Genomic DNA, 14,758 nt, shown 5'->3' on the forward strand with positions numbered 1-14,758 from the left:
TAAATGATGTTTAGAGTCTTTGCGTGTAAAGATATGTGGCTGAAACAGATGTCAGTCTGGCTCTCTGTAATTGTGATAGGTGTATGAAATGACACGGGACGTGGCCAGTGAAATGTAGCAGGAGCCAGTGTCACCTCAGCCAGCCCCCCAGTCCCAGATGTGCCACCGGAGGTGCTTCCGGGGGGCTGTAAGGGGTGGAATTGCTGGCATGTGTTTTCCTAAAGCTGCAAGATGGCCAGATATACGGGACTCGATATACCAGGGAATACACAAAGTGTACATAGCAGAACAGTGGTATAATAATGTTTTACTTAATGGTAAAATAATTAGACATTATGTTTATAGTAAACCCAAGAAGGACACGTTCTAGAATCGAAATGCAAGTTTTGGCTACATGTTTAAGATAAGTACACGAGACTAAAAGATTAGGGCATAAAGGTCACCTGTTCACTGGTGCCTTGGGCTGAAGGCTGTGAAGCCCTAGGGTTCCTCGGGGGTAATCTCACTTTTAGAGAATATTGTGCAGATTGGAGTCTGTGTAGAACTCCTAGTGGGACTTTCTGCGCGTAGTAAAACCATGAGGAACGCTGGCTGTGTCCCTGCTACTCTCATTCCTGCTCCTCCAGAGCAGTCCTTTAAGAGGACAGGGGAGGGCACAGCTCAAGTGGTAGAGCGCATACTTAGAGTGCACAAGGTCCTGGGTTCAATCCCCAGCGCCTCCTCTAAAAGTAAATAAATAAACCTAATTACCTACACCCCCAAAAACCAAACAAGCAAAACTAAGGGGACAAACAAAAAGGTGACCATTCAGTCTCTTGGGTGCCAATGGGAAAAACAATACATGTTGAATTACACTTGCCAGATCTTTGTTTCGCTGGTGAGAAGTCTCACTGTGAAACTCTTTTCTGTAGTAACTTGAAAATTGGGTTCTCAAATTATCAGATATTCTAGAAGTAAAATGATTTTATGGGTGTTTTACTCGAAGGGAGAAAATTCAGCGATCCGTGTACATTTATCACCACGTGTCTCTGAACACCTCTTTTTCTTGCTTGAGCAATTGTGTTCCATGTTTAAATGATGTAGAATCAGGAAGGTGCTTAGGTTAGCCTTTGCATAACAAGCTGCTTTTCACACCATAGGTTTCATGATCAAAATTCAGCACTGGGATGTCTGCTTGCACTATTCCCGGGTTTACTCTCATTTCTTCATATCATCCAGACCCCTGAACTGAAAATATCTGGTTAACGCCGCACTGTTTAATATTCTTTGGAAATTAAACTACTTGGGCATGTTTAGAGCTCAGATGGAATCTATGCATTTTACTTGTCAAGGTGGGTGGTTGGTTTTTAGAGCCTCTGTATTAAAAGTCGTGTTTGCGGCCAGCTGATAGAGAAATTTCCATGTGCTGAAGCATCGTACCGATGAAACCTCTTCTGCGGTGAAGGTCAAGTAAGATGAAGATGATGTGTATGAACCCAAAGAAAACCAGGAAGGACTGTGGGCATCTGAGCTCAAGGCCGTGGACTGGGGACGAGCATCTCAGCTGGCCCAGGGGTGCAGGAACCCTGGGCACAAGTTGGGTTCCAGGACCTGGGGGAATATAACGTGGATTCTCACAGCCTGGGGTTGCAACTGGGATTCGTTGCTATGATGAGAAAATGTATTCAAAAAGACTCAGGATTTTCCGTCGTTAAAGTCAATGAAGTTAAAAGAGCAGCTGCCTGTAAAAAAGTTCATTTTACTTGACATCTGCCTTGGTCCCAGGAATAAGGAGATAGTTCTGTTGAACAACCTGTTCTCTCTAGAGATGTATCTTTTTGTTATTGTGAGGTCTCTGTTTAAATTGTTGCCTTTCGGTTTCACAGATGATTTTCTCGACCTATAAATTGCATGTCTCTTAGAATATACGCACCAGCACAGTCCGTGCGTCTTCAGTTCAGTAGAAAAGGGTTGCTGGGTGTTGAGTTGCCATTCCTGGGGAGACACGAAGTGCAAGTAGGAGCCGTCTCAGCTCTTGTGTGAAGTGAGGAGAACGTAAAGACATTTTTGAAAAGCGTTCCCCGTTTGTTTTTCATAAAAAACCCCCAAAACACCTATTAGAAATGTGGCATCTGTACAAAAACCTGCACACAGATGTTTGCAGCAGCTTTATTCATAATTGCTAAAACTTGGAAGCAACCAAGATGCCCCTCAGGTGGTGAGCAGAAAAATAAAGCATGGTCCATCCAGATGACGGAGTTCTAAAAGGAAGTGAGCTATCGAGCCACAGAAAGACACTGAGCCAAAGAAGTCAATCTGAAAAGGCTACATGCCGTGCAATTCCAACTACATGACATTCTGGAAAAGGCAAAACTATGGAGACAGTAAAAAGATAGTGGTTACCAGGAGTTAGAGGGGAGGAAAGGTTGACTGAGTAGAGCTCAGAGGGGTTTTAGGGCAGTGAGACTATCCTGTATGACACTGCAGTGGTGGCTAAGTGTCATTAAATGTTTGTCTAAACCCACAGAATTAATGTACAGTAGCAAAAGTGAATCCTGTGAAACCTTATTGTAAACTCTGGACGGTGGTGATAACGATGTGTCAGTGGAGGTTCGTCAGTTGTAATAAATGTACCACTTTCATGGGGGTAACAGGGCAGGCTATGCGTGTGTGGGGCAGGGGGTGTATGGGAAATCTTGTACCTTCCTCTCAGTTTTGCTGTGAACGTAAAACTATGCTAAAAAAAATTCTTTGCAAAAACAAAACAAAACAATACAAAACCAAACCAAACCAAACCAAAAAACCCAAGCCCGAACAAAAACTACCTTCCTTTGGTACTTTGGTTATTTGTGAATCACGCAATGCCGCCACCCTCACACCCCTGGAAGGGTGCTTAGTCTGCTTCTCTGTGTAGACCAAGATTGTATGGAAAAAAGGTCTACCGTGTGCTGATCACCTAGCTTGGATTTCTTTTAAGGTACAGCTTGGATATTACTGCACATTGTCGTTCCTCTGGAGTTTGTAAGGAAGTTGGGGTGAGTGGTAGAGGGTCAAACCACCAGAGAACAAAATTGAGCAGTATTTTCCAAGTGAGCATTGTTTTCCTGTCATTTTTATGTGTTTTAATTTAGCCAGTGTTGGGTGAGTAGTTCAGAGAGAAGGGATTTATTATTTTAAAGCAAAGCCACCCTCTTGCTCTTCATTTTCAACTGATTGTCACCTTTGTTTTCCAGACGTCTGTTGACTCTTGAAAAACCATGTTCCGTGTTCACTTACAGAGTTTTAACTCCTTGACTTTGCTCATTCCCTCCCTTCGTGCCCATCCTCTGAAGAAGGAAACCGTGAACGTTTTTTTCTTTCCCTAGGCCCTTTTCCGAAATTATTCTCAGTAGTAACCGACCAGCAGCAGTCTGCTCTGGGATTTGCAGAGGAACAGTCAGCCTCACAGCTGGCGGCTGAGCGGTTTCCCCGGGGAACATGCCTTTCAGAGATGTTCCCTGTGTGCAACGAAAGAGTTAAATGCAGGTTAAATCTCTCTTCCTCATCCTTCTTTTGTCTTTGTCTCTGTCTCTCTCACAAATCTGTAATTGCATAAAATCATTACTGTAAAACGTCTGTTCTCTCGCTCCTGCCGGGGGAGCACAGACCTGGCGGGTGTCTCTGATTTCCTGTCTGAATCCAGAGCGGACGTTGTCATCAGTCCTCTCTCCGGGGTGGGCCTTGAACACATGCTCTGACAAACCACTGCCAGTGCGTGGCAAGCGGACATCCCTGCTTTACGCATGATCCCTAGGACCCCCCAGCTGGTCCATGGCTTCCCTGCTGCTTACTTACTGATAATGCCTGAATCTAAACCTTCATTTAGCTCCATACCCTCTCCTGGGCTTGAGATCCAGGTATCTTCAGTTCCCTCTTGGTTATTCAAAAGCACCTCAAAGTCAGCATGCCTGGAAATAGTCATTTTCTTTCCTCTCCCCATCCTCCTCTTCCTGTCACCACTGTATTGCAGTTACTAAAACAGTCTACCCACCCGGATGTCCTCTGTAGCTTCTTCTGTTTTAGGCATGAAGTTATATAGAGGGTACCGCCTTCTTATTTCCCACTTCATGTCTTCCTTTTTGTTGCTGCTGCCTTGTTCTGCCCCTTGGATCCCTGGGTCACCCTCCTCCAAGCCACTCCTCTAACTGTCGAAAATCCATCGGCCCCCCTCACCTCCTCCCCTGAACTACTTCAGACACAAATATACACGAGGTAATATACACATACGCCCATGTACTCACCTCCAGGATCTTGATTCTAAAAATTTTTTCCTCCATGCCAGTCTAGTTTAAATGGGACGTCTGAGAATTTGTTTTCCATGTTTGTCTTCCTCTGTTTTTTTGAACTGAAGTATAGTCGGTTACAGTGTGTCAGTTTCTGCTGTACAGCATCATGTCCCAGTCACTTACATACATGCATAGGTTCGTTTTCATATTCTTTTTCATTGAAGGTTACTACAAGATACTGCATATACTTTCCTGTGCCATACAGAAGAAATTTGCTTTTTAATCTATTTTTATATAGGTAGGCTAAAAGTTTATAAAAGGTTAACCTTTATAGTGTTCGCCTCACTCTTGAAAAGGTGTGAGAACTCAGCCTGCTCTTCCACCAGGCTTTCCCATCCTGGAGGAGATTCGTCTTCTAATTGCTGTTTGGATTTCACTGGTTTTTTTTGCAACTATACGTCCTTTTAGGGTAGGAGTGTTTTGAGATAAATATTTTGGACTCCTTTTCAAAATAACTTACCTACCAGAAACTGCAACCCATAGTATAGGGAGTAAGCAAAAATATCTCGAAAGGTATTTACCATAGTGCTTTAATTTCAGCGTCATTACATAAACGACACAGGATGTTTCTCTACATCTCAGTGAGTCTTGTTGGAGTGGAGTCACGTTTACAATGTCTGTTCCTTGTCAGTAAAGTTTTTTTTTTTTAATAAACTTTTAAAATTATTATTTTTATTTGTTTATTTTGGGGGGTGATGATTAGGTTCATTTATTTTTTTAATGGAGCTACTGGAGATTGAACCCAGGACCCTGTGCATGCTAAGCACACACTCTACCACTGAGCTATATGCCCTCCCCCTCAGGGAAAATTTTTTTGGTGAGTGTTCACTGTAAAGACTTTGAACTTCGATGTATGTTTTAAATTTTTAGTGATATTGGAAAAATATTTAGTTGATATTTCTGCTTTATTTGTAACTATTAGTTAATGAAAAAAAAACCCACAAAAAACCCCCCAAAAGACATAGAGTAGAAGGAGGGAACTATGACATGATTGCTTTTGGGTAGTGCCTGGTAGAGTGCATTGGCTGCTTGAGTTTTGCTCCGTTAGTTTTGGGCTACTTGTTTCCTTTAACTAGGGACCACAGTTTCCAGTGTGTTGAGGGGTGGGGCATTTGCCCCCCTTTAAAGGGAGAACTTGAGATACTCAATTCAGTTAGAAGTGGAAAGATGCATGTGGCCTCGTTGATAGGTCATAGTTACATATGTAAACTTGAGGGATGCAAGACCAAAAGGGCCAGTGTCTCAAGCAGACTCTTCTAAACCCATGCTGCTATTGGAAGTATTGAGAGAGGGGAAGCTTTCATTCCCTCTGCAGTATTTATTGAGTGCCTGCTGCATGCCCTACCACATGCTGTTCTAAGCAGTAGGGGGAAGGTGGTGGGCACGGCAGAAAAAGTTCCTGCCCTGATGGAACTTACATTTTCATGGGGAGAGAAATACAGAACACAAGTGAGCGAACCAGTTACTTAATATGACTTTAGAAAGTGATGAATGTTGAGAGATACCTGTGGGGAGGGGCTGCTCTGCCAGGGGTGGTTAGGGAAGGCCTCTGGGAGGGGGTTACATTTGAGCCAAATTACAAACGATATAAAGGAAACTTCGGTGCAAAATTTGGGAATTTTCAGCCTGAGCTGAGCCCCTAGGTGGCTCACACGCGCAGTGTGGGGTGGCGGGGAAGGCGCACTGTCCCGGGTCCTGACCTCAGCGGCTCACACAGGCTCTTGGGATGCCAGCACCTGGTGCTTGGGCCTCGAGGCTGCTTTCCTTCGGGCAGAATGGCAAGTTGGACCAGACACCTCCAGACTTGCTGTCATCTCTCTTATGCCTTTGAATCTATGTGGTGTTTATTGTCATTAAAAGGAGAATTACTAGTCGGCAAAGTGCAGTATTAATTTTTGTACCCAAATATGTGGTAAAATGCAAGATTTACTCAATGATAGTAATCTTTGAAATGAGATTTATTTAAGAATCAGTGGTCTGTAATACTTGCCTAAAAATGGCACAAACCTCGCATGGGTTAATTCAGCGTACTAGATATATTCTTAATAATGAAAAGAGATCTTAACAGGTCACCTTTGGCGGGAGGGAGGTATAGCTCAGTGGTAAAGTGTGTGCTTAGCATGCACGAGGTCCTGGGTTCAATCCCCAGTGCCTCTGTTAAAAATAAATAATTATGTTTTTATTTATCTCCCCCCCACAAAAAGAAGTTACCTCTGACCTCTCAACAATAAGAAGTAAGGTGCGTGCCATGCCAACTTTTATAATGGTTTCCGTGAAGCAGCCCTAACTCAGACACCCCACTTAAGGCTTTGCAGATGTGACATATGATAGATCTTCTTTCTCTTTCATATTTGTTGATTTATGTGTCAAGGACAGTGTTGTACTTTCTAGCAAAACAAACAACCAACTATGACGTATGTGGAAATCAAAGTCTATTTAAACTAGACAAACACTCATTTCAGGTTGTAGAGGAAAGTCTTTAATGCCGAACATCTTGTTATGGTTGTGTATTGCTTTCTTGGAAGACTGACAGTTGTGATTTATTAGTTTTGATTTAGATTTAGCTTTACTCAAAGCAGAAATCTGAAAAGCTTTAACGATGAAATGTAGCTGTACATATGCTTTTGTTTTCGTCAGTTAATGGAATTATGCAGTTGCGAGTTTTTAGATTTGTCGCACATTCAGTAAATATTTATTAAACATCTGTTATGTTGGGAGTGTTAGGGAATGCAGTGCCCCTCCTAGTCCGGTGGATGTGGTACTAGCTCCTTGGGCTCAGAGAAAATTCCAGAAGAAATGATGGAGCCAGCAGTCCCTAAAGTGAAGTTTGCATTCTGTCAGCAAAAGGTCAGCAGATGGCTTTGCCACTTTGCGGAGGTTTGAAATGGCTCGGTTGCCTCATCCCCTTTGCTGTGAAGAGACATGTGCTCTTTTTGAAAATGCTATTTGTTTTACAAGTTGAAAGCAGAACCTTTGGAAAACTCCAAATCTTCCTCGAAATAATTGTACTCAGAACCTTGACCCTTGTTTTAGGAATTACTCTTCTCAGTCTTTCAAACTTGAAAAGAAGTCGTCGGGGTGGGGAGGGGTGGGGACAGAATCAAATCGTTGAGTGTAGGTGTTCCGGGAACTGAAGCCCTGATCTGCTCCTGCGTGTCTAGTGGGGTTGGCCCAGCTGCCTCCTCAGTTATCCTGTGCCGGGTTCCAGCACCCTGGTCCAAGAAAAGGTTTTTTTTTTTTTTTTAAATTGAAGTATAGTCAGTTACAGTGTCAATTTCTGGTGTACAGCATCATGTTTAGTCACACATATACATACATATATTCATTTTCATCTTCTTTTTTATTGTAGGTTACTACAAGATATTGAATGTAGTTCCCTGTGCTATCCAGAAAAAATTTTAAATCTGTTTTTATATATAATGATTAACATTTGCAAATCTTCAAACTCCCAAGTTTATCCCTTCCCACCCCCTTTCACCTCGTAACCATAAGATTGTTTACTATGTTTGTGAGTCTGTTTTGTTTCGTAGATGAGTTCATTAGTGTCCTCTTTTTTCTTCCTTCCTCCCTCCCTCCCTCCTTTCTTTCTTTTCTTTCTCCTTTTTCTTTCTTTCCGCATATGAGTGATCTCATATGGTATTTTTCTTTCCAAGAGGAGGATTTTAAGAAGCTGTCAGATGAAAGGGTTGGTGTGATAACGTTAGCCTGAGGGAATCTTAAGTGGCTCTAACTGGGGGAATGGGTAATTTTTATCCTTAAAATCTCACTCTGGTCTTGGTGTAGAGAATAATTAGGGGAGAGGCAGGAATGGAGGTGGACAGGACAGTGACCAGAGATGCTGTGTTCGCAGTTTAGGACGAAGGGAATGAGGGCTGGTCTTGAGAAGGGGGTGTAGTTGAGGATTTCCTGTGTGGGATGAAGAGACATTGAGAAATATTTTGCTGTCACCGAGGTGTTTTTGTTGGCTTGCTTTCATTTAGAAAACATGGGTTGATGACAAATCACGCCGTACAGATTGACAGACGCAGCAGAAAAAGCCTAGTTTGTCTGCTCCATCTGTTTTCAGAAAATTGACTTTTGAAATATCTAGATAAATGATTTTAATCTTTTTAGAGCATAGCTTTGGTTCTGAGCCATGAAATCTGTTGAACAATGAAAATGACATTTTGTAAGGGGATTTGAATTAGCAGATATGGGGTTTATTAAAGTGATTTGTTTATAAAACCTTGATGACATTTTATATGTCATGAAATACTAGACTTAATGTTTCTTAGGGATACTGAGAATCTTTTGATTGAGCTAAATTTGCAGCAGACTGTCACTTTATTGTACTTTAAGTTAATAACTGTCATATGTTTTGACTCACAAAATTGAGAATGTTTCTCCATTATTATTAGATATGATTTAATAAAAATGACTTAATATTTGGCATTTTGGTCCATGTTTTTTCATAAATATTATTTTTATTAGATGCTTTAAAAGTGATAGCTTGGCACAACACTGTAAACTGACTAACTCAATAAAAAAAAGTGATAGCTTTATTTGCATGATGTTGAAACTTAGGTTTGATGAGTTAATTGATAAATTACTTTTAATTGACAGGATAATTAAAGAGACAGGATACCCCTATATAAAAGCAAAGGATATCCTTCGGTTTGCTTTTTGTCTTGAGAAGTTTCTCTTTTGTGAATTGTCAGATGATTTACTAGTAGAATGTAAGAACTATGTATTTGACACAATTGAAACTAGAAGAAATCTATCGTTAACTTTTGGTGTTTTATTTAGGTTACTTCAAGCTGTCTAATTACTTGGAATGAATGTTTTTAATTTCTTTGGTTCAAATTCTTATAGTGTAAGAGAGCTTTCTCAGGAAAAGAGAAATACAGAGCTACACAGACGTATAATTGATACTATTGCAGTAAAGTGTATCAGAGGCTGGCATTTCTCCGATATACTGTCAGCCTGACCCACAGTATTTAGGAATAAGGCCCTGGTCTTACATTTTGTTTCCTAGACTAGTTGGGGGTCGTATTTGAGTATTAAATACTTTGAATTGCCTTGGTGTGTTTATAAGATATTCTTGGTTTCTTATGGTAACTTGGTTGTCAAAATGAGGGAATACACGTCTGTGTGTGTATGTGTGTGTGTGTGTGTGTGTGTGTGTGTGCGTGCATACACTTGTGCCAGTTTCACAGTAACTTCATGATAAATGAAAGTCTCTCTCCCCAGTTTCTTCGTAACCCCTGGATTCAGTGCTACAAGATTGGTTGCTGTAAACTTAGAAGTTTTTCCATCTTTATTTGCAAAGATAATTATTTTCGTGACTAGAAGCTTTTTCATGAGCTCAGGTGGATACTCCTCCCTTATTTCTTTGTTTTGCCTCCTTTTCCCTCTAAACTTAGTGACATGCTCTACAAACCTTGTCTTAGATTAAAAAAAAAAACAGCATCCTTCCATTTCAGGCATGCCCTCTCCTCCTGCTCGCCCCGCCCCCATTTTATGCAGTGTTCACGCGTGCTCAGGATTTGACCTTGGCTGTTCTTCCTAACCCTCCTCTCTGCTTTCAGTTAACAGCCAGGTCCTTGCCTGCTGTGCAGTCGGACGAGAGACTCCAGCCGCTGCTCAACCACCTCAGGTAAAACCAAGGCTCAGCCCCGTCGTGCTGGTAAACCCCCCTGCATTAAAGTGGGTCAGGTAGACTGATGTGCTTATTAAAACTCCTCCGATTTCTAAAAACTTTACGGAGTTTTTCTTTAGCTTTAATTCTGTGATTTCAGTTCGAGTTCTTGGTGTGATACACTTGTTACTCTTGACTTTGTGGTGCCACAGAAAGCTCTTCCAGTTCAATAAAAGTGTGCAGCGCTGGTTGACAAGCTGAAGTTAAAATGAGGAGCAATGACTGAACGCAGAAAGATCTCGAAGGAATGGCCTATTTACTTAACCACGAGGCTAAGGTCAACTCTGGGAACCCGCACATATTTTATTAGTGGTAGTAGAAATAAGTTATATTTGTTTTCTAAATACAAAAATAATATATCCTCATTATTTGAAAAAGCAAACTTAGAAAATACAGGAAAGGGAGATGGAAAACCTTTCATCCTACTCAGAAATACTTCTTTCCTCTGCACTGTTCTAAAACTCAGTGTTGAAATTATACTTTTACATAGTTGGCTATTTGTTATTTCAAAATAAACATTATAAGACTTCTGTTATTAAAATCTCTCTAAAACCATAATTTTTAGTGACGTTATTTTCTTATAAGATGTTTTCTTAATATGATATTTTCTTATATGACTATCCTGTGGTGCATTTATCTCCCTTTGGGGAGCATCTAGACCATTTCTTATTCTTTTCACTAGTGTGAAAAATGCTGTATTTTGTATCATTTCCTTAGCAGAGGTTTTCAGAAATGGAATCACTTTGTCAAAGCATATGAACCATTTTTAAAGATTTAAATATATTTCTTTTCCAAAAACGTTACTCTACTCATACTTTCATATTGTACAAGATCCCCCATGTTACTGTACCCCGAACAAGACGGGGCAGCCAGAACGTTGCTGATTTAATAGGTTTATCATAGAGATATTGTTGGTGTCATGTACGTTGCACTGATTATTATTAAGAATGATTTGAAAACACCTTATTATCCGTTCTTATTTTGGGATGGGATTAGCTATCTGTATTGTTGTCCATTTACTGACAGCATCTCTTGATTTTATTTGATCGTATATACTTTAGACATAAAGGATAGTAACTCTTTGTTGTATTTGATAGATTTTTCTTTCCTGAAAGGTTTTTGATAATGCTGCATTATCCAGCATACCTCCATTTTCAAGTTTTATGTAGCCAAGCACCATTACTGTTTTCCTTTATGGTTTCTTTTTATTCTTTTAAAACTCTGAATGCTACTTCTCATTTGGAAGTCAGGGTAGACCTGAATCTCTCACATCCTCTAGTGGCCTTCGTTCCTACTTGTTGAATTCCTGAGAGCTTCGTATTCATGAGTCCTATCCCTGATCTGAGACTCTCTCTCCAGCAGCCTCTTACCTGTGCCCGACTTACCCTCTCTGAAATTTCTCACTCCCTGCTGGAGCGATTCTCTTATTCCTCAGTTTAAAACCACTCTGCCTTCCCCAGTTTCACCCGGGCTCAAGGGAGAAGCCCGTAGCCTGGCACATGAGGTCCTTCTGGCAGGAAGGAGCCTGGCCTGCCTGCGCCCTGGCGGCAGGTGCCTGGACGTCCTCCTGGCCAGCACGCCCTGTGCCTCTGCCCTTGCCGGTGCTTCCCTCCCGCCCGGCCTGCTCCTCTCCCTGCCTCCACTTCTGTCACTTGACCGAATGTGGCTTGCTCTTCAGAACTGAGTCTGCTGCCTCCTCTGATCCGCCTTCCCTGACCGCTTAGTTCTCTGCCGCCCCTACCTGTCTCAGCCTCCTGTTTTGTGCATGTGCTCCTGTAACACCATGTGCCCCCCCCCCCCAACCATATTACAGAGCCGGTGATACTGCCCTCGCTGGTTTCCTTAATTCTGCTTGAGAGCTTACAGAGTCACCTTCATGAGAGGTATGCATTATGTGTTTTGCTGAGTGAAGTGGTGTTTTATACCCATGATATTTTGTTGGTTTTTTTTTCCTGCATGAAGTTTCTATAATTTATAAATCGTATCATGAGAGTTCTTTTCCCTATAAAACCACTGATTCACAAGACGTAAACCTAAAGGGCTGACCCTCACCCCTAGTCCACGCTTGGTTCTGGGTGATAGTGATGGATTCTCCTTCCTCCACCTCCATAGTGTGGTAATTGTCAACTAGAATTTAGATGAACTACCGACACGTTTATGAGTCCTTGGAGCTTGCACAAACTGTGCACTCGCTCAGAGCTTTCACTCTCTGTGCAGGTCACTCGTGGCTGGTTGCTAGGCAACGAGGGATAGACGCTACGTGTGATACGCACCAACTGATGTTGCTTTTTTTGTTGTTGTTATTAAACCAAATGGTTTCTCATTTTATTACCGTGTCAAAGACATCTGTATACAGGGTGGCAGGTGATGTTTGACACTTCCCATTGTATGAAGTAACCTTGTGGAAGCCTTTCAGGCGTATTGAATTGCCTCTTTTGGCTGTCTAAATGTAACGTGTTTCTTTTGCCTTCCTTTTGCTTAGGCCCAAATAGGAGAGAATAATACTCTTTGGTTTGAAAGATTCAAATGATAATCTTGTTAGGGAAAAATAATCATCACTGATTTGCAGGAACTGTATAGTGTAAATCTTACCTAGAGGGGACGGACAATAGGAGGCTGAAACTGAAATCATGACTAGTTCTGATTTTGTTTAGTGTGTCTAATGGTCGAAGAGGAATGACGAATGACGAATGACATTTTGATTAAATTTGTCAATAAAGCTAATTTGGGAGAGGACACCCATACCTGTAAGAACTGACGGAGCAATACAGAGAAATCCCCAAGTCATTTTTACAGGACTGAGGCATTCAGAAAGAATCGGTATGACACTTTGCCAACCTAAGAATTTAGGATATTGCTTAACAGTATATAGCATTCGGAGGACATAGAAGTGATGTGTCCAGGTTTTCTTAGTTGAACCTAGTTCTATAGTTAAAAGTTAAATTAACCGCAGGAAAACATTTCATCAGTTTCTGACGGAAATGCAAGCTTATTTCTCATCATTAGTAGCATCCATCCACTCATCAGTAACTGAGTGCCTTTTATGTGCTTGGAATAAAAAAAAGACACAATTTCTGTTCTCAAGGAATTTACAGTTTTGATTTCATTTGAGAGATAGGCACTTAAACACGTTACAACATTGGTAAACCTTTTGAATGGAATTAAACACAAAGTATATAATTTTATTAATCAAACCGTGTCCCCCACTGAATTATTTGCCTTAAGTAATGGGGCCATGACTTGGTTGTTTTGGATTTCCTGCTCCTTAGCACAGAGGTGGCTCCCTGGTGGCTACTCAGATTGGACTGACCTTTAATCTCACTTGGGGCACGACATTGTCATTAACCGGGAAGGAGAATGCAGAAAGACAAAGGGGTTAGGGAGTGAATATAGCTACTGAGATTGCAGCACGGTGGTTTCAGGTATTTTAAAGTTGAGATGCCCATGGAGCACAGTGGAGGGAGTGTTTAGTAAGTGGCTGCGTATAGACCTGCAGTTTAAGACTGAGGTTTATATTAGAGAGAGACGTTTGCCGGTCACCACTACATAGGTGGTGGTGAAAATCAGGGGAATGATTGATATCCCTCAGGGAGAGAGTGTGGAGTGATGAGAAAAGGGGAAATGGCCCTGAAGAGAACCCATAGCACGTCGGGGGGTGTGTGCCTGTGACGGGCAGTGATGGAGGTAGAAGATGAGTTAAAAGAGAAACCAGTAAAAGAACCAGGGGAGGACCTTGAATGAAGCAGGAACACAGCAAGGCATCGTGGGGTCAGAGATGCTGAGGCAGAGAGTTCACAAAGGAAAGGTGGACACTGTTCACTGCCGTGGGACAGTCGGGTCAGAACTGCTTAATGTCAGCTGGATTAGGCACACGGGGGCCACTGGTGGCCTAGCCTGCACCTTGCCGTGGTACCGGTGCACTTCTGGTTCCTGAGAGGAGTCGAGGAGGAAGTGAGACACAGCGGGTGTAGGCTGCTCTGGGCGGAGCCGGGAGGGAGCCGGGGCTGTACCCATGCGCTGCACGCTTGAAGTGAGTGTGTTGTTCTCCCCACACAACTGGAAAGTTGTGCATGTTTATAGGTTAGGGAGGAATGAGGTCGGTGGGAATATGAGGAACCAATTAAAGGAGCAGGTATTTACATAGGAGGAGATGAGACCGAGAAACTAAACTGGCGAGTGTACAAAGTGCTTTCCCACCTGGCTTTCGAAAGTTCATACTCAGAACAACCCAGTGAGGACGGCAGATGGTCATTTATCATTCTTCCTATTTTAAAATTTTGGGATGGGGCCTCAGGAAGTTCCCATTAAATTCCAAAATGCCAGAGGGAGTTTGTGTAAATCATAATTCCTGCTCTCCTCAAACTGCACATCATTAGGTATGTCATCCAACGGGTCCACGTCTCAGTGTGACGCTGCTGTCATCCTCACACGTCCCTGCGTTTTCTAGGGTGAATTATATAGTGGACTCATTTCCTACCCGGGAGAAGTATGGAGGTCTTGGGGTACGTTGCTATGGGTGTAGAAGGTTGTTGTAAACGCATAGCTTTGCTACCAGGACGGTGGTTCCTGTAGGGCAACATTTACAGCAGTGCATTGGACTGCAGAGGGCGTCCGTGTTAAAGATGGTTCTTCTTGTTGATTGCGTTAAAGAGGTGAGACCAGCCCACTTCCTACATGTGATGGCTCTAGTTGTGTGCATATGACTTTTTGCCCTTAAAAGCAGTGCCTTTCCCCACAGTGTGTGTCTTCCTCTCTGACCTCTCCATCTCAAGACATG

The 14,758-nt window shown here is 42.2% G+C and overlaps 1 protein-coding gene across 1 annotated transcript in view; it reads left to right on the forward strand.

Moving 5' to 3' along the window:
• The window catches only part of PRIM2 (DNA primase subunit 2), a 213,720-nt gene that overhangs the window by 109,486 nt on the left and 89,476 nt on the right, over positions 1-14,758 (forward strand). Inside the window, 1 exon segment of the mRNA XM_006194707.3 lies at positions 9,872-9,939. Coding sequence (XP_006194769.2) covers positions 9,872-9,939 — 68 coding nt within the window.

This window comes from Camelus ferus, chromosome 20 (assembly GCF_009834535.1).
Source record: "Camelus ferus isolate YT-003-E chromosome 20, BCGSAC_Cfer_1.0, whole genome shotgun sequence".
Taxonomy (NCBI): domain Eukaryota; kingdom Metazoa; phylum Chordata; class Mammalia; order Artiodactyla; family Camelidae; genus Camelus; species Camelus ferus.